The 22,601-nt window shown below is 44.8% G+C and overlaps 1 protein-coding gene across 1 annotated transcript in view; it reads left to right on the forward strand.

Moving 5' to 3' along the window:
• LOC309404218 (calpain-13-like) overlaps nucleotides 1-22,601 on the forward strand; it is a gene marked incomplete at its 3' end in the record, with an annotated part of 50,732 nt that overhangs the window by 15,090 nt on the left and 13,041 nt on the right. The window contains exons 3-13 of the mRNA XM_081998606.1: nucleotides 2,367-2,436; nucleotides 3,296-3,414; nucleotides 7,187-7,320; nucleotides 9,643-9,817; nucleotides 10,678-10,749; nucleotides 12,485-12,570; nucleotides 13,991-14,065; nucleotides 14,881-15,047; nucleotides 16,511-16,659; nucleotides 19,893-20,053; nucleotides 21,633-21,669. Coding sequence (XP_081854732.1) covers nucleotides 2,367-2,436; nucleotides 3,296-3,414; nucleotides 7,187-7,320; nucleotides 9,643-9,817; nucleotides 10,678-10,749; nucleotides 12,485-12,570; nucleotides 13,991-14,065; nucleotides 14,881-15,047; nucleotides 16,511-16,659; nucleotides 19,893-20,053; nucleotides 21,633-21,669 — 1,245 coding nt within the window. The remainder of the gene's footprint in view (nucleotides 1-2,366; nucleotides 2,437-3,295; nucleotides 3,415-7,186; nucleotides 7,321-9,642; nucleotides 9,818-10,677; nucleotides 10,750-12,484; nucleotides 12,571-13,990; nucleotides 14,066-14,880; nucleotides 15,048-16,510; nucleotides 16,660-19,892; nucleotides 20,054-21,632; nucleotides 21,670-22,601) is intronic.

The following is a 22,601-nucleotide window of genomic DNA, read 5'->3' on the forward strand; positions in this document are numbered from 1 at the left end:
TGAAAACAATTGCTCACCACCAACTGACCGATGCCCAGCCAGTCCCTGAGCAGCATCCCCTCAGCCAGCCTTCCCCCTAGTTTATTGCTGAGCATGATGTCATATGGTGTGGAATATCTCTTTGGTCAGTTGGGGTCAGCTGTCCTGGCTGTGTCTCCTCCCAACTTCTTGTGCACCCCCAGCCTACTCACTGGCGGGGTGGTGTGAGGAGCAGAAACAGCTTTGACTCTGTGTAAGCACTGCTCAGCAGTAACGAAAACATCCCTGAATTATCGACGTTGTTTCCAGCACAGATCCAAAACATAGGCCCATACTAGTTACTGTGAAGAAAATTAACTCTAGCCCAGCCAAAACTGGCACAAAGCAGAGCTTAGTGTGTTGTGGGTGGGGATCACAAGTTGGAGTGTTTGACTTCTTGTTCTCTCGGATGGCCACAAAATCGTCTGTATGCACAGTCAAGGCATGTTGGCTGGGGCTGGCTTCAGATCATGTCTTTTCTGTTTTTAGATGAAATTCCTGGTTTCTCTCAGCAAGGAACCTGCTTAACGATTCAACTTATCCCCATTTGCTTACTGGGGAGTTGAGCATCTTGGTGGGCAATAGGGTATCTTCTGAGGCACCTAATGGTCTCTGTAACAGGCTATCAGGATCCACAGGGCACTTAACAGCTTTATTGTCTCAGCACAGAGCAGAGCATCAACTCTTTCCTTGGGAATCCCATAAGAGATGCAGATGCCTTCCAATTAGTTTCAGGCTTGTGTTTCTATGTGGTGGTTACCCCATGGGAGCTATGCACTGTAGCACATCCATCAGAGCCCAGCCACCCTAACCTGGAGCAACTAAGACTTCAACAGCCTCAGAAATGATGAGGGAACAAAAATACCCATTCCTTTATGCTGTTGGTTTTCTGGGATGACTATTGGCAAGTCAGACAGACACAAAGGCACAGGCCACATTCAGAGCCTTGTCATGCAAGTTACTCTTTCCTGCTTGTAGGCGGCTTTGGATTCACCCAGGTGAGGGAGGCAAACTGCTGACAGAGAAATGGAGGCACAGAGGAGATAAAGCTGGGACAGATATAGAGGGGAGGGGAGGAGGGCTGAGATCTGCTGCTGGTGACCACCACGTCTTAGGCCTGCTCCCATGCTGTGGGTAAATCTCTTACTGCAAATCCCCAAAGTCCTGGGGTAGGTGTGGATGGCTGCATGAAAGCATCTGTCAAGGAAGATGTGTGTGCATGCTGCTTCCCCTGGTCAGCAGCGCTCTGGGAGCACGATCTGTCTGCCGGCCTGGAGCAGCAATGTTGTGTTGCGTCTTGTCCTGACAGGGAAACTTCTTAGAGGGGTTTGATCACCGTGAAGCCATTTCAGAAAACTGACAGTGTTTGCTAATGCTGAGCTCACGCAACTGTGCGAGTCACGTTGTGCACTGGTCTCATTTTTGTGCAGCATGTCAAATCAATTGGGGAGAAGAAATGCCAGGGCCTGCTTAAGAAAGAGCTGCTGTATTATTTTTCTTACTCAGATGTTTTTTCTCCCTTTTATCTTCATTTTCTTAGGTGCACGGTGACTTTCCTATTTAAGGCTGATTGCTCTTTCAAAACAAAGCCTTACCCAGTTGGGGTGTGCCAAGGATTACTCACAGGGGATGCTCAGGCCGTTCCTACCTGAACACTCAGATATCCCAGACCAATAGCAGATGCAGGTGGGAGAACGGTTCACATTTCTGAGTGCAAGGACAAGCTCTGAAGTGTTTCCCTTTCATTGCCCAAGCAAGACTCTCCAGGAATGCAAAGAAAATTCTCCCTGAATTAAAAATAAGTCAGCCAGGCCTGTGGGATTTTGCAACCAGAGATTAAGCCCTCTTTCTATAGTTTCCTCACCAGAAGTGGTGAAAAGCCATCCAGGCTGATCTGTATTAGTCCTACATGGAAACACGAAAGGCTTAGAGAGTAAAACATTCCCAGACCCAGAGCTGAGCTGACCTGCTCCAGTACAGACCCTGCTCCACTTTGCTTGGAAACCTCTGTGTCTCTGCCCTACTGTCCCCCAGGAAACTGCATGATTTTGCAGGCAGGCTCAGAGCCCTCTCTGAAAGGTGTTGGTAACATTAGAGAAACCCAAATGAAAACTCAGTGAGCACCCAGCCACAAGTCCCCATCCCTAGGAACAGCTGAGCAGCCTAAAGAAGAGATGCCTGAGTATCTCTTCTCATTTTGTTGGTGGCAGGCAACAAAACATCAGGGCTCAAGAGAAATAGTTTTCAACTGTGGAAAAGGTAGGCAAGCAAAGGTCTTCAAGGGGCAGGAACAGGCTGCTGGCAAAGTCTGTGTACCCACGCTGCTTCTTGCATTTTCTTTCTTCCAGGAACTTCAGAGAAATCCTTATTTGATTGTAGATGGAGTTAGCAGATTTGATATCATGCAAGGAGAAATAGGTAAGGTCATATTCGCATTTTGGAAAAGATTGGCACAAAGTAATAACCTGTGATTGCTTTGCAATGTTCTGAGTGCTTGGTGGGAAGACATGGACCATGATAGCTGCAGTAAACGACTAGTGCAGGTCAATTCAAACTCGCACAAGTTCACACACAACTTATTGCAGGATTCCCAAATGCAGCAGGTCTAATCCCTGTTACTTATATACAGCACCCCTCTATGTATATAAGGACAAGCATAGAAAGGGAGGTCCAACTGAGATCAAGCAGATGCTTCAAGTACAAAGGTCAAACACAGTTCTGGGGTAAGTAGGCATAGCTCCAACATGTGTAAAACTGAATTTAATTTTCATCCTCTCTCCACCTGGTGACTCTCAGTGTTTTTTTTTTCTATGGATATTTCTGTCCATCTTCTCTGATACATACCTAGACATGCATCTACACCCTGTATTCGTTCCATCTTTTTCTCCTGGCCCATAACCATGTTTGTCTTTGGGAGCAGCTCTGCTCCCGTATAGAAAGAAATGTCTTGCCATTTCTCACCCCACTGAAAGGTTTGAAGATTTCCTGAACAATGTTCTAGACTGCAAGTCGCAACATGACCAAAAAAAATAGGAGGAGCATAAAAGTAGAAAAAGATGGCTGGGTGGCATGAGGGTTCCCAGAGGGTGTTGCTGGTGAATACTGGGTAGTGTTTCAGCATTTTGGGGGAGAGAAGGGAGACAAAACAACATTAGTTTCTTTTAACAAGCTGGTTCTCAGATGTCTTAGATGTTGAAGTCCACTCTCCTAAAGAGTTAGTTATGGTCCCCGACCATGAGTAACTGACTGAATGCACTGGATTCTTCCCTCCCTTGAGGTGACTGCTGGATGCTGGCTGCCCTCGGCTCCCTGACACTGCAGAAGCAATTTTTGGAAAATGTTTTACCAAAGGACCAAGGATTCCAGGACAATTACGCTGGGATTTTTCATTTCCGGGTATGTATTCTCTGCTGTATTCGTACTACTTGGGCTTAACTGGTTGGATTACATAGGGGTCCAAACTGCAGCCCCAGATCTCGACATCCTTGAATGCTTTGGTTCTTCAGTGCTGACTCCCAGTTTAGAATTTTGCAGAAAATCCCAAATTTTCTAATGGTTCCTGGTGCTCAAGGTGGTGCAATCACACTTCAGGGAGTTTGAAGCCCTTTTCTGAAAGGTATGACTGCAGAGGTACAGGTACCAGCTGTTCAGGTGGATGTGTACCTATGCGTTTTAAATGGCATTCTGGTGTCTGCTTTGATTTGGACAGTTTGTTAAGGCTGTCAGCACACTTGTGTTTGTTAACTATCTGGACTAATTTTCTGTTTTGTATACTTCACCTTGCCCCTTTAGCTCGTGGAAATGGCTTAAAATTACAAATCCTTGGAGACAGATCAGAGGAATGGGCTTTTGGTATTTTGAAAAGAGATTTGTTTTGGAGAGAGGAGCAAGGTTTTTTAGTAAATCTTACTTTCTACCAACTCTTGAAATTCTCTGAATCTCCCAGAGGGTGACTGGGACAGTACCTGGCAGGCCCTGCTTGCTTGTATCTATCTGAATCGACCAAATATCTTGTGGGATTAGTTGGGTACTTGCAGTACCATTAAGCTCCAGAAGCTAAACTGGATGTAGAGAGAATCGATATATACTTGGCCATTTATCATCTCCCTTTTTTCACAAATCTGTTTTGTTATATGCAGTTCAGTACCAAGCAAAGATCTTTGGCAGTGATACTTTTTTAACCTCCTGGAGTTCTTGTGGAGCAGCACCAGGAGGATTATCTTGCAGGCAGTCTAAATTTTGCTCTGTTCCTTTGCTTCTCAGAATACCAGATGTTTCTGTCTTGGCCCATTTCCAGCATGTAGAGGTGCATGTATGAGAAATGTATGAAATCAACCAACTGAAGGGACACCAGTCTGCTTAAAACACATTAAAAGGATGCAAGCTAGATTGTCTTTCATTGAGAGTTTTGAAAAGATCAGTTAGGAGCAATCCTTAAATCTTAAGCAGTATAAATAACTTACAGTATTTGAAAATGTTTTCTCTGTCATCTCATGCGCAAATCAATGCAACTGTTTCTGGCTTTCCTCGAGCAATAAACCCCTGAGAAAGCTACTCTGAATGGAAATGCTTCTTGGCAATGCCTTTCAATTATTCCATCAAAGATATTTTACTGCCATCCACAGGCTAAGCCATCAGTCCTCAGTTCAGTGAAGAATTGCAAACAAGGCTTATCATATGCTAATATAAAAATTTTAGCTTATAACCTTTTTTCACCTTTTTGGATCACCTTTTTGTATCTCGAGCACATTGCCTCTCAGGAATACAAAAGGCTGCTCCAGTCTTCCTACACAACACTGGCTATTTGGCTGCAAGACTTAAGGGTGTTAAGCACTTCATTAGCTGTAGTTGTGATGAGTGATGTTTTTATCTAGGGAATAATTACAATGACATTATTTCACCAGGAATTAAGTTAATCCTGTGTTTGTATAGGAATCACCTTCTCTGCCACAGAAACTCTGATGCCTGTGAGGCAGGGTGTGCCACACCTTGTGACAGTGAACAGCAGCTGCTCAGCCTGGGAAAAAACCAGAAATATTCTGCAGAGACTACCAGGGGTTATGGCACAGTGCATCATCTCAAAAAAGGGGAGACCTGTCCTGAGCATTAATGTCCTTGCTCTCAGGAAGAAACTGATGAAATCTTTAAAGGCCATAAGTGGTCAAGACCTCAGTTTCAGGACACCAAAAGGTGCCATTTAACACCATGCAAAAGTAAGTGGTTGAAAGGCATGGGATTTTCACCTTGCTCACTTCCAGAACTGGATTTCTGCAAGATCCCTCTCAAGGGAGGGAAAAAAGGAGGCAAAATAACCACATAGTATCCCCCCTCCAACCAGTAGCACCCTAGGTGTGTTATTGACATCTTGCAACTGTCCATTTCTTTTTCCTCCTCTTCTAAGTCCAGGAGAATAAAGTCTTAATTTAAGGGGCTCACCCCAAAAGTGGAAGTAAAGAACTTCCTTCTTTGCAGCCTGCATAAATAGGGTTTCTTTGTTTCATTTACTGTCACATTCCCAGCCGCAGTACTTTAAATCCTAAGGGTATAAAGAAATTTCATGAAGCCAGACTCTCAAGCCAAAAAGTGAAGGCATTGGCCCTCTCTGAAGGCATATGGTGGAGAATGGCTTCTCCTGTACCACTCTTGCACTCCCAGAGCATCCTAGGACTTACCATGAGGCTTCTCATTCCCATTGTGGCTTTTCCTATCCTTGTGAGCTCAGATGAGACCACAATCCAAACGCCTGCGGCAGTCAGGACAAAGTGGCGTTCTTTATCCAGCTGAAGAAAAATACAGTGCTGCATTCAGAAGGCCTCCAAGTTTGAGCTCCCTACCAAAGATCGCCAAGGAACTTGGCTTTTGGAAAAATGTCACTCAGTGGGTTTGGACTGCATTAATCCCCACAGCCAGTTCCATATTTTTCTCCTTGTTTACCTGTTGTGTTTGCACATGAAGTACCATGGGCAGTTGTGGCTGGATGTCACATCTTTTCTCCATACAGACCTACTGCCAGGTATTGACTAGTGACAGGAGGGCATGGTGAGAGGTCCTTTTGGACTGTCCTTTCGGCTGTCTGTCTTTTGGGCAGAGGTCAGGAATCCTCCAATCCCATCCTGCCAAAATCAAATAGAAGGCTCAAACTACTCCTGGAGCTCAGTTTGGGACAGTCCAACCCCGCCACCTTCTGCCACCACTAATGCAGGAAATGAGAGGCTGGGGTAAGGCAGAATGTAAGTAGGATCAAACCTGTTTTAGGCTTAGCAGACCGTAAGCTGCTTTGCTGCTGGGCAGATCTGGTCTTGTGCTTTTCTAACAGAACAGCTCATTTTGGGTTTTTTTCATTGACCAAAGCTGTTGAAATAAAATCATGCTAGACTAAATCTATTGCTGGCATACTTCCACTGGAGTCTTTAGCATTACTGCAAATAAGAGCGTGGCCTCTTATGATTACGAATCATGCTAAGCTACATTAATCTGCTAATGACTCTGGAAATGGCTCCTTTAGTTCATCCCCACAGATCTCTTTCCCCATCTTGTCCCTTGAAAGATTTCATCATCTGGATCATCTGGAGAAACACCTGCTCTGTCCACATGCTGGAGAGACTGCCTGTGTCCTCCTCATCTATCAAGGAGATGGATAACACCCCAAAACAGTCTTTAGCTGCCACACTGTCCCTGTCTATGACAGCACATCAGAGTCTTAATTGAAACACAGAGGAAAGAAAATCTAGAGACTGGATCTTGACAGAGGCTTTCTGTCCAAGAGCTGTGCTGCAGGGGGAAATCCAAGTGCAGCTGAGGAGTGGGGCTTACTGAACCATTTGCGTGATTGTTCTTTATCATCTTGAATGCTTGGTATTGCCCAATAATATTAGCATATTTCCCATGTTGAATTTTTCCTCCCGCTGATTGCAGGACTACGTATATTCCCAAATGACTTCCCCTGCCGCTGGGAAATCCAGCCACTTGGTAGCTTGTTTAACAATATGGACCATTAGCCTGAAGCAGTTCAGGAGAGAACTTGCGCATATCCATGCTTTAGATTAATTCCCGTGCTATTTCAGAAGGCTGTTGCTTGGCATGAATATTAGGTCTTAAAAAAGGCTCATTCTTTGCTCTATCTTTTTTTTTTTTTTTTTTTTTTTTTTTTTTTTTTTTTAATTTCCAGTTCTGGCAATACGGAGACTGGGTGGATGTAGTGATAGATGACCAGCTGCCATTCCTAAATGGAAGATACCTGTCTGTACACCCTCGAACGTCAAATGAATTCTGGCCATCCTTGCTGGAAAAAGCATATGCCAAGTAAATATACCTGGTCTATTATTCCACTCAGTGCTGAATCCTTTCTAAGAGTGGTTTCACCCTCTGCTTTATGCAAAGCACACAGGGAGGAGTTCAGGCTAGCAGCTGTGTATGTTGTGCTGCGCTTATTTAAGGAACTCTGCTCTCATGAGACCCCACCTTGGAGTACTGCCTTCAGCTCTTGGGCCCTCAACATGAGAAGGACATGGACCTGTTGGATTGGGTCCAGAGGAGGGCCACAAAGATGATGGGACTGGAGTGCTTCTTCTCTGAAGGCAGGCTGAGAGAGTTGGGGTTGTTCAACCCAGAGAAGAGAAGGCTCTGGGGAGACCTTATAGCAGCCTTCCAGTACCTGAAGGGGACCTAAAAGAAAGCTGGAGAGAAACTTTTTACAAGGGCATGTAGTGATTGGACAAGGAGTAATGGCTCTAAACTGAAAGAGGGTAAACTTAGATTAGATATAAGGAAGAAATTCCTCACTGTGAGGGTGGTGAGACACTGAAACAGGTTGCCCAGAGAAGTTGTGGATGCCCCATCCCTGGAATTGTTCAAGGCCAGGTTGGATGGGACTTTGAGCAACATGGTCTAGTGGACAGTGTCCCTGCCCATGGCAGGGCGCTTGGAACTAGATGATCTTTAAAGGTTCCTTCCAACCCAAATCATTCTATGATTCTAACTGTGGCTGCATGCAAACACAGGGCCAATATAACCTGGAGATGTTGGTCTCAGGCTGAAGACCTAAATATACCCAGTCCAACTCTGGGATGTTAATGCCAGAAAAGTAAATGGCTGGTGACACAAAAGGGGCTGGGCATCTCTTTACTTTAAGCAAACTTCTTTGCTTCTGTTTTCCTTTACGTATTTTCCTCTGTTTAAAAGTGCAGGCTCTAAGCTGGGATTACCTCTATTTACAGTCACTAATCAGAGATCATACAGGTATTTGTAGCAGGCAATGAGAGGAAGCATGAGTGAAGAACATGCCCAGGCACAACGCATACATACACTCCTGTGAGTCTCTCTCTTCACACAGAGAGCTCAGACTCTTGGCTGAGGTCCCCATAGTAGTGCAGGGTTAATAATAATGATTAATAAAGAAATAATAATTTTTTTAAATCCTCTGAGGAATGAAGGGATCAGAATGTGGTCCCTTAGCATCTGTAACACTGCTCATTATTAAATGCACTGAAGAGAAATTCCTGTGCTAGGGGTAGTATGAAGGGCTGGAACTTGGTGCACATGCCCTATGTCAAGCTGGTGTAACATTTGCAATGCAGTAAAGAAGAGCTGAGGAAGGGTGCCAATTGTTTTGGCAGATTTGGTCAGGAATAAGAAAATGTTAAAGCAGCATCTGAGCGACTCAGGAATAGGATGCATTTTGCCCTGAGATATCTCAGGATTCAATATCAATTTGGTGCATAAGATTTTAATTACAAAGCAAACCAAACCTCTATTAAATTAAAGTTGCAAGCGATGCTGTTTATGAGATTCCCATTTGAGAAGTTTTTCCCCAGTGCCCATGACAAATTCTTTTCATCAGTGTAGGACAAGGACAACCCTTCAAAATACAATTAGCTGCAGACTTTATTTGATTACATTCATTAAATACAGTGTGTATGGTGGGGTTTAACAGCATGCTCTACCTGCTCTAAGTACCCCACGTTCCAGCTTATTTGCTGTCTCAATAAAAACCACACGATAAAAACAACAAGGACTGTGTTGGCAATATTAAATTATTATCCCATTATTGCACTCTAGCAGAGTGAATTGGGAACAGTGCTGAAAACATGTTTTTGTCTTGCCTTGGAAACATGGGCAAATACCCTCACCTCTCTCTTCTTCCTATTTCTCATTTGCAAAAGGGATACCGGCCATTTTTGTGAAGAGTCATGACAAAGTATGATGTAGAAACGAGCGGTTCAGCTCCATTTGAGCTGAAACAGCCATTTGAACTAGTCATCCTTGGCTCCCTTCCTGTTCAGAAGGAGGAAACTGGGTACTTCAAGATGAGATGCAGCTCATCTCCCTAAAATGCCTGCATTGGCATGAGATACACATTATTATTTTCCATTGTCTCTAAATGACGCTAGACAGCTGCCTCCAATGTGAGTGAATACATAGGAAAAAGTCCTTCTGTCTCATTCATTCCACAAGGTATGTCTTATGTCTGGCCATGTATTTCAATCACATTTCCTTTCATTACCTGGCCCCAACATCCACACACCCCAGGCTCACCACCTCAATGCAAATGAACGTTTTAGAAACCATCACTGTACTGTTTATTAAAACACAGTGTAAGGACAAATTAACTTTTCCCCCCCTTAGGTTACGGGGCTCCTACCAGAACTTGCATGGAGGCTACCTTTCTGATGCTTTGGTAGACCTCACAGGTGGAGTCCAAGTGCAGTTTTCACTGAAGGATCCCCCTCCTGATCTGGAGGAGATACTGAAAGCAGCTGACAAATCGCAGTGTCTGATGGGGTGTAGCACCTCAGGCCAGGTAAGTCACAAGACTAGCAGCATGCCTTTCTTGGTTTACCATGTTTGCATAAAGGTTGCTCTTTTGAGTGAGAAAGGAAGTCCGTAATCACTCCGTGTAATAGTTACAGCTTATGGATGCCTGGAGAGATCTTGGCAGCAGGAAGTAGATAAAGTTATGCAGTAGTAATGTAAAGGCTTTTGGGTAGATGTAGATGGATTGATTTGTCAGAGGGGGGTCTGTGGCTTCTCTCTATCCTCTTGCAGCTGGACTGATTTTGGCCTCATAGCTTTGTGATCAATTCTAGCAAGGCCAAAATACACCTCTCTTTTTTGAGAGGATGCTGTTATCGCATTGTGATTTGCAGGCTACCAATATTAATGCTGGGGAGTTGCAAAAGGCTTTGTGATGCTCAACCTTGCCAAAAAGCTGCCAAGGCTTCCCTTACAGCATGTAAGGGAAGACTGCAAAGTGTGTGGCATCGCTCCTGTAGTGCTTGGTTCATCAGAACATGAAGCTCAGCTGTTGCGAACAAGCCAAGGACTAGCCCCTCAGTTCAGGTGGCTGATGCTGGCCTGTGGGTGGCAGGGTAATTCTGGGGCTCCAACCCTCCCAGTGACCCAGTCCAGGTCATTCTGCAGTTGCAGCGTCTCTGGGCCATTGAAGAACTTTAAAATATGTCAAGACCAGTAGTTTTGTTAAATTTACTGGACTATTTATGGCTGCAGTGGGAACAACAGTCACACTCCTCTGGAGCCACTATATCTGGGATACTGCTGCAGTCAAAACCAAGTCTCTTTTTCTGCCACACCAAATGAAAATTCTGAAATAACTTTGCAGCGTGGCAGAGAGCTAAAAGCTGTACTTTTTCCCTTCTGCAGCTGAGGAGGAACATAGAGCTGAGGAATGGGATCGTACAGGGTCATGCCTACACTGTCACAGGAGCTGTGAAGGTAAGATGAAGGACTTCTTCCTGCCTAGTGATCTTGTACTGGTGAGCTACTACAGGGCAGTCACACTGTTGTTCCATTCAGAGTAAGTTTAATTAGCTTCATGCTTAGGAAGGATTGTTGAAAACACACAGCTCAAATTCTGGGAGATGGAAGAATTCTGGCACAATGGGAAAAGGGAGGATATCGGAGTCCTATCATTTTTTCTAATAGAAAAACACACGTTAGATTCAGTTTTGTTTTGCGACACTTCAACAGCAAATACAGTATTTCTGGGGATTTTCATTCCGTGCTGACGCTTAAAAAAAGAGTAACTTTTCTGTTTCAAATGGGAATAAAAGCACTGGCTGAAATTCTGGGATTTGTCATATGATGCAGATCTACATTTATTCAGCTCGATCACATCACTGTGTGAAAAGTAAATAACTCGCTGGTTCAAGAACAATATTTCTCCATCTTTTAAAGCTGTTCTACTCATGCAGAACTTCTGGCTAGATACTAGTATTGCTGATCTGAAAACAGGACCAATTTATCACACAGATCAAAAGAAATGAAGGACGTTTACAATTAGAAGTCGGAACATGGCTTATCTGAGTAAGTTGTAGTGCACACAGGGAGTGTTAACAGTGAGCAAGGCCAAGAAGGAAACCAAACAATATCTGTGCTGTCAAGCAAGACAGCTACAACACATTTTTATATAGGAACTTAAAGTACTTTGGAAAGGGGGTGGTGTTTTCCTTAAGCTATTTTCCTCCTCCTCCCCCTCTCTTTAATGGTTTCCCGTATGAGCCTGGCTTTGGTTTATAGCTCCTCATGCCATGGCATGTTTGGTGCCATCATCACAGTCAGTCTGCTGCTTCTTGGAGGATGCTTGCTCGCAGCCAAGAGGCTCCAAAATGGAAGGATGGGGGTTGCCAGGCTCCAAAGGAGGTCCCAGCTGGCTCTCCCCAAGACAGGGGTGGAAGGATCCCGAATCCTGTTGGAGAGGAAGCAGGCTGTTTCAGCTTCCTGCTGCTCATGATGTGTGCAGAGAGGAGAAACAGTCTTTGCCCCACCTTGCAGGAGTGCCAAGGCAAACAAGGGGATGTCCTGTAGGAAAATGATTTGAGGCTGGCCAGGGACTGGGGCTTTGCCTGGGAAAAGACTGCCATGGCATTTGTTTCCAACGCTGCCTATGTGCATAAGGAGAGTCAGAAACAAAAAGGCTTGCTTCTCCTTTCCGCTTCCACCATTTCAGCTTCACTGGTGAAAGTGAGTTGCTTCTGGCTTAAAGCAGTGACAGCAAGAGGAGAAAAGCTGTTGGAAACCACAATACTGTAGATATAGAGACATAGATTCTGTTTATCATGACCTCTCTGTGCTGACTGTCAACTTTCACTCTAGGGAGTCTGGTGGCCTGGTTCCTCAAAGTCTCTGCCTTTGCTGACTCACAGCATCAGATGTGTGGGATTGGGCACTGGACTTTCCCAAGGCTGTTGAAGTCATGTGGTGTGTCAGGAATGCTGCTGTTTCCCTCTGTGTCAGCTATTCATTGTCCTCATGAAAGCAAAATGGGTGTAGTTTTCTCCCACATGTCATTCCTTAGCAAAAGGCACTGATTTTTAGCTGCAGTCAAATGAGGTCAGAAGTTAAATCAGGCCTCCAAGGTATAGAAGATCCATTTTATTACCCAACTCTTCACTGAATATCACAATTGTGAAAAGCTGTGATCGAGTTTATTTTTCTTTCCTCTTTACAGATACGCTACAAGAATGGCTGGAAACATATCATCAGGATCTGGAATCCATGGGGCCATGGGGAGTGGAAGGGGCCCTGGAGTGACAAGTATGGCCTTAAAGCTTTAATCTCATAAGGAGAATCACTCTTTTATAGCCTTATTTTAAAGGACCTCTGCCTTGCACCCATTATAATGAAGCAGATATTTCTAAATGAATTCATTATAAGCATTATTTCCATCTGCAAAGCAGCTGCCCACAGAAATCCAATCCAGGGAGAACTAATTCAGCATTGGTTTTATATGTGCTCCTCACTAGGTCTAGCTCAGGTATCCCTTTTTGTCTACATGTACATTTTTCCCAGTGGGTAATTCCAGCTAAGTCATGGATGAGAGAGTTGTTATTACCTGGAGTAAGCTATGGCTATGCCTCTAGACACTGTCTGGCTGCTTTTATTGAATTCTCCTGCAGCAATTGTGCACCCACCTTCCTGCTCCTTCCCCTCCCATGAGCCTGAATCTGGGAAGAGGATGGTTAGCAGAGTCCGTGAAAGTAGGGCAGTATTTTTATGCAATATTGAACACAGAGAGACAAAAAGAGTCCTTTGTTATTGTAAAGGCAAAGTGCCGCTGGATGGCTTGAACTGATCTTTTGCATCCTGCATGCAGCTTTGGAGATGCAAGGACCACTTTGCTGCTGTGTGTATAAGTTAACTTCTCTTTCCTGAGGAAAGGAATGATACAGGGGAAGACTGCAACAGTGTTTTGTGAATATATAGATATTAGTTTTCCTGGTGGAATTGCATCAGTATTTCCCTGACTAGAGAGTTATTCAGGTGTCACTCTTAGGTGACTTAATAGCATCCCACCTCTCCCTGTTGCTGAGAACACTCACAGATTCTCTGCTGAGAAAAATCAGACTAGTGTGTTGCATCTGGATGGGTTGGCGGGTGATGTAGACATGTTTAAGGCTGGCATAAGAGCTATCTGCTCAGACAGCATGCTCCCATTTTTTGGAAGGGTGAACTATAATCTTAACTGTAATTGAAATGTCAGTAGAGCGCGTTCACAGGTAAGTTGCATAAATCAATGAATTATTGATTCATGCTCTGTTTATTTATCTTACACTCTGCAGAAAGTACAATTATCACTTAATTATAAACATGCTGCTTGGAAACAACACATTTGACTGGCTAATGTGCCCTCTACATGTCAATGTAATATCAGCACTCAGAGTGCTATGCCTTGGTACCTCACTAACCTCTCCAACATGGGGACAGGTGACTGGGGCTTGGAGGGCAGAGACAGGATTCCCCATTCCAGGGTAGGCAAGTCAGGCACCGTGAAGGCGCAGAGCTCTGTTTTCTGGCCTTAGCTATGAAGGTATTGTGCACAGTCCTGTTCCCAACATGCAGCTTTCTCACCCCTCCTGATCCTTCATGACTTGATGGGCTGGTTAGAGGAATGGGCTGGCCAGAGAGATGCAAAATTGTGCCTCACATCTGCTTGTTGATTTGTTCCTGTTTGCAGCTCTCCTCAGTGGGACCACGTAGAGTCTAAATTGAGAGAAGGCCTCCTCAGAAATAAGGATGATGGAGAATTCTGGTATTTCCCTATTGATCCTTCTGTCTACCAGGTTTTCTGTTCATGTTTGTTGTGAAAAAAAAGAGTCATTTAGGCAGTTCTCTGCTCTTTAGTGATGGCCCAAGGCACCCTGTGTTAGCTGTGAGCAAACAGCAAACTGGAGGTTGTCCTGACCCTTGGCCAAGATTAAGTAACAAGCTGGTGAAAAAAATGAGAAGTGAGAAAAGTAAAAATCCAGCTCCCTGAGACCTAGTCATTTTGTCACACTGCCCTTCCCCACAAAGTGCCTAGCTTGAGCCTTGAACAGGCTGGTGCTCGGCGGGTACAGGTGGCTGAGCAGGTTGTAGAGCTTGTGCACTTGACTGCTCTGCAGGTTCTTGTGTTTTTTCACTGCCTCTGATTACTCTCAGATCTGCTTAACCATGTGTGAGCCATCCTTTAGAAGAGCTATTATTATTCAGGAAGTGCACACTTGCCCCATGAGGTCCTAAGGAAATCAGGGGAACAGCAGGCTGGTCTGAGACAGACACTGCAGGCTTGAGCAAAGCATGTGTGGGGCAGGACACTGTGGAGGGACAAAGCAAGGTGCAGTGGCAGAGTTGTGCTTGAGATAGCAAGGTTCCAGCTAGGTACTACTGAACATGTCCTGTAATTTCCCTGGGGCTTTAGGTGCAGTTAGGGCAGCCCAAATGCACCGAGAGCTGACTTCTTCTGCAAGGTATCAGCCAGCTCAGCTGCAGCCCTCTCTGTAATCCCCTTTTAAAGACATGGGGTGTGAACATGGGTACCTGACCGGTGTCTCAAACTGAAAGGTGAGATTTTCTCCTTCTCTGCAGGATGTCCTGTGAAAACTTCCAGGAGCAGTTTTCCTGGCTGTATATATGTAATAACACCCCAACGTTTCTGGACTTTGGAGATCAGCACTGCACAACGTGGTCCGTGGACAGGCACATCAACCTGTGGAGTCCAGTCCTTGCCACAGGCAGGAACAACTATTCCCCAGGTAATACACGCTCACTGCAGTCACCCAGTCCTCTCCTCCTCTCCGCTGGTGCTTACAGAGAAACGTTCAGTCTGAGCACCGAATTGCAGAAATATTGATTGCCAGTTGTTAATGCCTGCCCTTTCCCATTACAGGAGCTATCAGCTAAAGAGGCAGAAACAAAGCAGCAGCACTGGCTGCTGAGTTAAAATAGGGGACTTGTGATTTAGAAACCTTAAACTCTTTAAATCAAAATGTGCTTGTCTACCTTCTTTCAGCCAGTTGCAGTAGGTGTTACTGGGGACCTCACCAGAAAGTCTGATCTGGAAAATATGTGTCTGGTTTTACAGAGTGAGAAATACTCTGAAGTTAGATGAATTTGAAACGAAAGAATTGGGCTACAAAGCTCTATTTTCGAAGGTAGAAAGGCCTTTGAGCAGATAAGACCACTGGTTTTACTGACTGTGCAAGGACTCTTCTGGCATTGCAAGCTTTGATTATTTTTAGTATTTTTTAAATTTCTTACCTTATCTTACCTTACCTTTCTACAGCTACATCACTATTTGGGCTCTGTGTTTTTAATCTAACATGGCAGTGTGTGGTCAATGAAGGAGCTTCTTTTTTCTGCAACACTGATCCCTGACAGCAGCAAACAGGTTTTGTCTTACAGGTTTCAGCCGCCTCCTCATAATCTTGATCACCGTGTATCAAGGTGTGATAATAAAGTAATGCCTGTGGGGCTGCACATTGAGACTGAGGGAGGAGGTGCAGGGGCTGAACTGAGAGCCATTTTCCTTGGAGCTGTGTTTTGCCACCAGCCCTCTAATAGAGTTTCTGTCCAGGTGCAATCTTGGGTTAAATTGCAGCTTTCAAGGCCACCCAACACAGCTAGTGGCTTGAAGTCTAGATTGACTGAAGCAGATGCTGCCACCTCAGTCCTTTTTCCCCAATTTGGGCATTTTACTTTCTTATCAGGGACGCTTCCTGTTAACCAAAACCTTGGCCAAGAAGCATCCTTTTCCCTCTGGTGCTCAACACTCTGCCTTATCCATCACAAACACTAACAGGAAGGAAGGGGAGGATTGCTTTGGACCATTTTATCTTTTCCTTTTTTATGTGTTTATGATCCCCAAGCCACAATTCTTTCCAGCTCAGCCACTGGGTCGGGTGGCTGATTGAGAATCACTGCTTTTCTGCTTCAGGGAAAGTGTACCATGCAGGTGAAGCTGAGGTAGGAGGGTTGAGAAATCCGCATGACTTTTGTGACTTTGCCAGAGACTTCTAGAATGATTAATGGGCAATTAGTTTAACTCCAAATGCCTCAACTGCTGCTGGTCATGTAGAGACTACAGTGCTTTGTGGTACTGAAAGACCTTGGAGCAGTAACTACCTATTCCTCTGGGTCCATATAAGCAAGATCTTACACAATAGGTTGTTGCTGGGACATCTGTGTGGCTACTATTAATCTATTAACACTTTCTCAGTAGGTGGAGTTTCAACAAACCCTCAGTATTTCTTCAAAGTACCAGATTATGACCCAAAAACCTATAATGTAGTTATTTCACTCATGCAAAAACATGCTGAGAATATGCAGGATGCAAAAAACCTGAAGATTGGCTTTTTGATCACCATGGTAAGCACAATCGGGTATCATGTAGTCATTGTTGTTTTCTGTGTAGCTTATTATGCCTGTGCATGGAAATAAAAGGCTGAATTACCTTTTGTGCTGTAAAAGGAGAGCAGTCAGTATTTGGAGTGAACTTCTCAATGCCTCCTATCTTAGAACATCACAGGAAAAATAAAATTAGGCAGGCTTAGTTTCCTTTATTCATGTCTTAAGAGAGGAAAGGTTGAACTTTCAGTTCTGTACCATCCCAAAATAGCCCTGGGAAACCCAGGGGGCCCATAGGTTACAAAAGATGCCAAGGCAACAGCCTCTGTGCCCAACAGTACTGGTGACATGCCTTGCTGGCCCTGCAATAGGCACGGCAGCCAGCACTAGCCTTAGTGCTTGAACAGTACTCCAGGTCTAGTAGGAACAGAACAGAATGGCCTCTTGTTCCCCAAAATAGGCCTGTCTTACTCAGCTCCCCTTCTCTATCACAGAAATGCCATGTAAAACCCATTTGCAAAATACATGGAAGGCTTTGCTCAAGACTGGTGCAGAGGTGCTTCACTCAGATACCTGGGACCTCCATCATAATTTCCCTGTTTGTTTGCTTTTTTGTTCCTTGGTGACTGTCTGGGGAGGTGCCATTTCAAGGGCAGTTGTTATCAGAGCATTACCAGGCTTACTGAAAGCACAGTTGCTGGTGTGGATGGATGGGAGTCTTTTCCAAAGCATTTTTGTTGTAGGCTGAGAGGGTAGGAGTGGCTTGTTCTTAACCTGAAGAACACAAGGAAGCAGAGATTGGTATGACCCTAACTTCACATTCTCCTGATCACTGGAGAAGTTTGCTCTAGTCCCAGACTTTGAATAATGGATGCCATAAGTCTAACAGCTCCTCATAAAGGAAGAGCATGGCTTGTGAAAAACAGTGTCTGAGAAATAAAAGACGTAATAAAAAGAGCATCCCTCCAGCAAGTGGAACTCACTGTCCCTACACAAGGAGATCCTCTGCCTGGTGCAGATATCAGCCCTGCAGAGCTCCATGGGTCTAGCTGTGCCACTCAGAAGGAGCTGCTGCTCCTGGTAAAAGGGAAACTCTGCCTGGTGCAGATATCAGCCCTGCAGAGCTCCATGGGTCTAGCTGTGCCACTCAGAAGGAGCTGCTGCTCCTGGTAAAAGGGGAACTCTGCCTGGTGCAGATATCAGCCCTGCAGAGCTCCATGGGTCTAGCTGTGCCACTCAGAAGGAGCTGCTGCTCCTGGTAAAAGGGGAACTCACTGCTTCCAGCATCCTCATCAGCTGTCCCCCAACAGTCATCAGACATGGAGGTCCTTAACATGCTCTTGCATGATGTGTGCCCGCCTTGATTAGTCACCCATTTTGACAGAAAGGGCCCTCACTGGGAGGTGATGGCATAGACCTTGGGTCCCTTGAAAACAGTTTTTTCAATCAGGAAGTAGACTAGAGGACAGATTTGCTCTATTCTTGCTTTATATTTAAAAATTCTTTCTTCCCCACCAGTTGATGCTCAGGTGTCTTCATTTAGTTTTTCTCTCTTGGCATATTCCCAAGGATGGATGAAATTCAATGAGACATGGCCTCTGTGGGCTGTCAATCCATGGCTCACCTCAGGCTCAGTTTGGGCTTCTCATCCCAGATCATCTCCCGTGCAGGAGCTGAAGGGCAAGGCCAGAACAGGCCATTACTAGGGACAATGGATTACTGTGGAGCACCCGGTCAGTGAGGGAAAGGGGATTGTCATGCTGCTCTCATAGCTTTTAGTAATGTAATGTTACTGGTACAAATCCACACAGCAGGTTATACTGAAAATTTTCCCCTGTGGACACAGCCTAACTATTTTAACGCGAGAGCTGGTCTACCAGCTGCTCGCAGCCAGCCTAGCGTCCTACCCTGGTAGCTGCAAAAGCCAAGTACAGGAGCTAAAACCAGGGTAAGTGTACAGTGCTATTCCCTTGGTTTACTTCCCAGCATCTAGCCTCAGTGCTTGAGGGCAATCAGAGGTGGCATCTTTGCATAAAAGTTTACAAGGGGTTTTCTTTGTGCAGGGAGAGTTCAATTACTAAGATTCATGTGGCCTCAACCGCTTTCACTGCCATGATTCATTAGCAGCATCATTCATTGTACGGTACCTTTTGAGATGCATCAAATTGTTGCTGTGAAGTAAAAAGGGTATTATCCCTTGACGGGATGAGAGAGGAAGGCAGTGCAAGCAAGGATGCAAACCAGAATGGACATATCTGATAGCTCTAGGAAGCCTTTGATTAAATATAGATGTGGAGCACTAATACATGGCTGTGAGGGAAGCTTAATGTTGTGTGATAGAGCTGAGCAATGTATAGAGGCTGATTCCTATCTCACACTGGTTTTGACTCCACTGAGATATTAATCTGCTTCTGCTTTTCACCAGGGGGAATGTGGAATGAGACCCAAAAGTAAAAAAATAGGATTACACCATTTATTTCTTTGCAGCACTGCCCATTTCTATCTGCTCAAGATCCGACCCATAATACTTGGCAGTCTACATACCTCCCAGCTGTCTGTAACAGTAGTCATCTTTTTTTTTCTCCCAAAATAGCAGTTTTATGTTATTTTCTCCCAAAGGCATGGCTCATAAATAACTCTGCCACGCTGTATAACCATTCTAAATGGAATTTATACATGCTGATGTATTTTGGGGAATATGTTTAGTAAGGGTTTTTTATTATGCTATCTTTACATATCATCATAGTAATAGCTGTTGCATTATATTTGTTTCATCTCAGCAAAAATACTGGAATAACAGAAGAAAGATCAGAATGTTCTGTTTTCTTGTGACACTTACTGGAAGGTTTGGGTTGTGATTCTTGAAGCATTGTCATCTGGGTGAGCTACTTAGTGAGCTCTCTGACCGCTCTGAGTCATACTAGATCTCAGGGAAGTTTTAGTAAGAGTATTCATCCTTGATTCCTTCATGAACTCCAGTCTGCTTAGTGTTAATTGAAGTTTTCTTCAAATCCACTTACATACATTTTGCCTTCTGTTTCTTTCAGTTCTTCCACCCTTATGCACTTTTGATGTGTCCTTGAACAAAGTCTGTCACTGGGGTGGGCTTTTCATGCCACTGGGGAGGTTAAGGCATGTTAATGCAGTGTATATTTAGAGAGCTGTGGGAATGTAAGGCTGCTATGGGGTGCACTTGCTGATTTACTTCTGTTCCTGATATGGAGGGGAGATAGCCAGCTATATTTTTCTTTCAGGAGAACTCCAAAGTTCTGAAACAAAATTTTTCTGTGGCTCGAGATGTGACCAACTACTTTATCTTGAGCCCAGGAACCTATGCTGTTGTTCCTGCTACAGCAGAGGACCAAGAATTTGAATTTCTCTTACGAATTTTCACGAAGAATCAAGACTACAAGGAGTAAGATGATAAGTACTCTTTATAAGCCCCAGACTTACAGTGTGCCAGGATTTAACAATTTAATGTCAAGATAACTAATGTGGCAATTTGCTTTTAACGTACTCTAGCAGCATGTTGGGAAGATACAGCCAAGTGTTAAGCACCATGTTGAGGAGAATCAGGTGTGTAGTCAGATGCATAGGGGTGGCCACTGCAGAACAAGGCAATAGCTCATCTGCAGCCACCAAGGGTCTCAGCTTTGGTACAAAGAGCCACACAAGTGAGCAATAATTGTGAGATATGCCCTGCCATATTGTGGGGAAATCTGTCTTTAGTGAAAGGAGGGCTGAGAGTTTGTTTTTCTTAACAGCTGTTATGTAGTTTCTTATGTTGTGCTGGCTGGATGCCAGACAGATCAGGTCCCATTCTGCTCAGAGCAGGATTTAGAGAAGCAAAGAGCAGTGAATGGCCTTGATCCTTGCACCCAGCCATCTCATAGACAGGCTGGTAGGGCTCCCTGTAGATATGAGAGGGGCCCTAAAGATAAGTTTGGTGGAAAAATGGTATCTTAGTTCATGCAAAGGCAGCAATTATCACATTTTCATATAAATATCTGGGTGTGCTATATGTAGAGAGCAAAACCCAGCATTCAGCCTTACCAAATGACCTTCAAACATCAGACACACAGTGGCTTTCCTTCAGTAAGTTTTATAGTGGAGGCGATTGCAGCTCTTATCTCATAGGCTCATATCTTAATGATGAGATTGCTTTCTAGGCTTTGGCCCCTGGCAAAAACAGCCCAGAACTGACTAAGGCAACTCCTTAGTTACAGAAAACAATTATGAGAAGTCTGTGCACCAGGCTGGACTGCCTTCAGCAAGATGAGGCATGCACAAAACGGCTAAGCCTTGGGAGGTGGGTCTTTCCAGAAGAGCCTGTGACCCTCACACACCTTCCTGAGCTAGGCCAAGCATGGGGATCCCCTTCCTGTGGGTCTCTGCAGCACTCACCTATTATAGTAGCCCAGGTGCTATAAAAATAACATCTGTCTTGCCTAATTTCTTTACCAAAAGCAAAACTCAAGTATTAAATGGTGCTACTAAGCGAGCCTCAGAAGGAACGGTGATCCTGGCTCAATTTCAGGCAGTCTGCAGACATTTTAAAGATGTTGCCTTTTAATAACCCAGATTCTATTTTTATTCCTGACTATTAAGCTAGGCAAAGAGAAAGCAGGTGAAAATTTTATACGACTCAAGGCAGGGCAGCCCTGTATTCTGTGTGGTGAGGTTAGTCCTGGCACGCTCAGAGTGAGCAAGTTACCCTTTCTCTGCTGCTGGTGCCAGCAGGGCTGGCTTGCGGAAGGCAGTGGCCCCAGAGCAGCCAGAGACTCAGACCTGCTCGTGTCTTGCACAGAGGCCTGTGACTGGTGCAACAGTCTTGCCTGAACTGGGACAGGCTGAGAGGTGTGGGTGCTGAGCATCTTGTGGGGCTGTGGGCTGGGCGAGAGCTCCTGTTGGTGCCTGCCTTCTGCCACATCTGCAAATCAATGCTCTGAAAAGGCTCATTCTCTCCTGGTTTGACTCTTGTAACTCTTTTCTAGGAACTCAAACTTCCTGCCCCGCCCAGTGCTGCCAGTGGTAAGTCTGGGAAAACTGATGTAGATACTGGTGGTGGTGAATGGATCCCAGGGAGCTGGTGGTAGCCACCTCTACTGACTCCTTCCTTCCTCTGCTCTTCTCTCTTTTCACCACCCAGTACTGGTTCCAGAGTTCGACTCTGGCACCCTGCAACCTTGCTGGGAGAGCAGGTGACCAGCCTGGGGTACCTCTCTGGATAGATGGGAGCAACAACAACGTCCTTCCTGTTCACATACGTCTCTTTCAGAACCTGATTTTTGAAGGAAACAAATCTTATACAGTCCCTCTGTTGGCTTGTCCATCTGTCCTTTTCACCTCACCACCTGTAACACTTTGACCAACCAAATATAGCAGGGGGAAGAGCATTTAAAAGATACTACATTTTTGCAATCTCTGTAAAATGGGTATATATCTAAGGAGAAGAGAGGGGATACTTTAATGAAAAAGTCACAGCTTGAATTTGATCTCTTTTAAAAAGACCCTCACACCTGAGAGCGGGGTCATACATACCTTCCCCACGGGAATGGCTTAATTTAAGTGCTTGCACCCTATAAAGCACAGGAGTCCATAGAGGTGAGGCCCAAAGCAGGTTTCTTTTGATTTTCATCAGGATATCTTCACAGAGGTAGGGGAAACTACACTTCAAAACTGGTTGTGCCTGTAGTTCAACCCACATTGCAGCATGTCTAGCCCAGCTACCATCTCCTGCTGGACTTCATGCTGTGAACTGTGCGAATTGCCAGAACTGGTCCAGTCCATGCTGCTGTCTCACCAGTTGCTTGCAAAACCCTGCCACTGAGAGGCTGTGGTTTATAGCAGTGCAAACTCAGTGAAGGTCTTTGAAGCCAAAGGTGTAAAGCTGTTTCAGGAGAACAGAAAAGAGAGTCCTTTCCTTGCGATTAATTTTCCCACCTGCAATTAAGCCCTATCAG

The sequence above is a fragment of the Phaethon aethereus genome (assembly GCF_964289735.1).
Source record: "Phaethon aethereus genome assembly, chromosome: 3".
Taxonomy (NCBI): Eukaryota; Metazoa; Chordata; class Aves; order Phaethontiformes; family Phaethontidae; genus Phaethon; species Phaethon aethereus.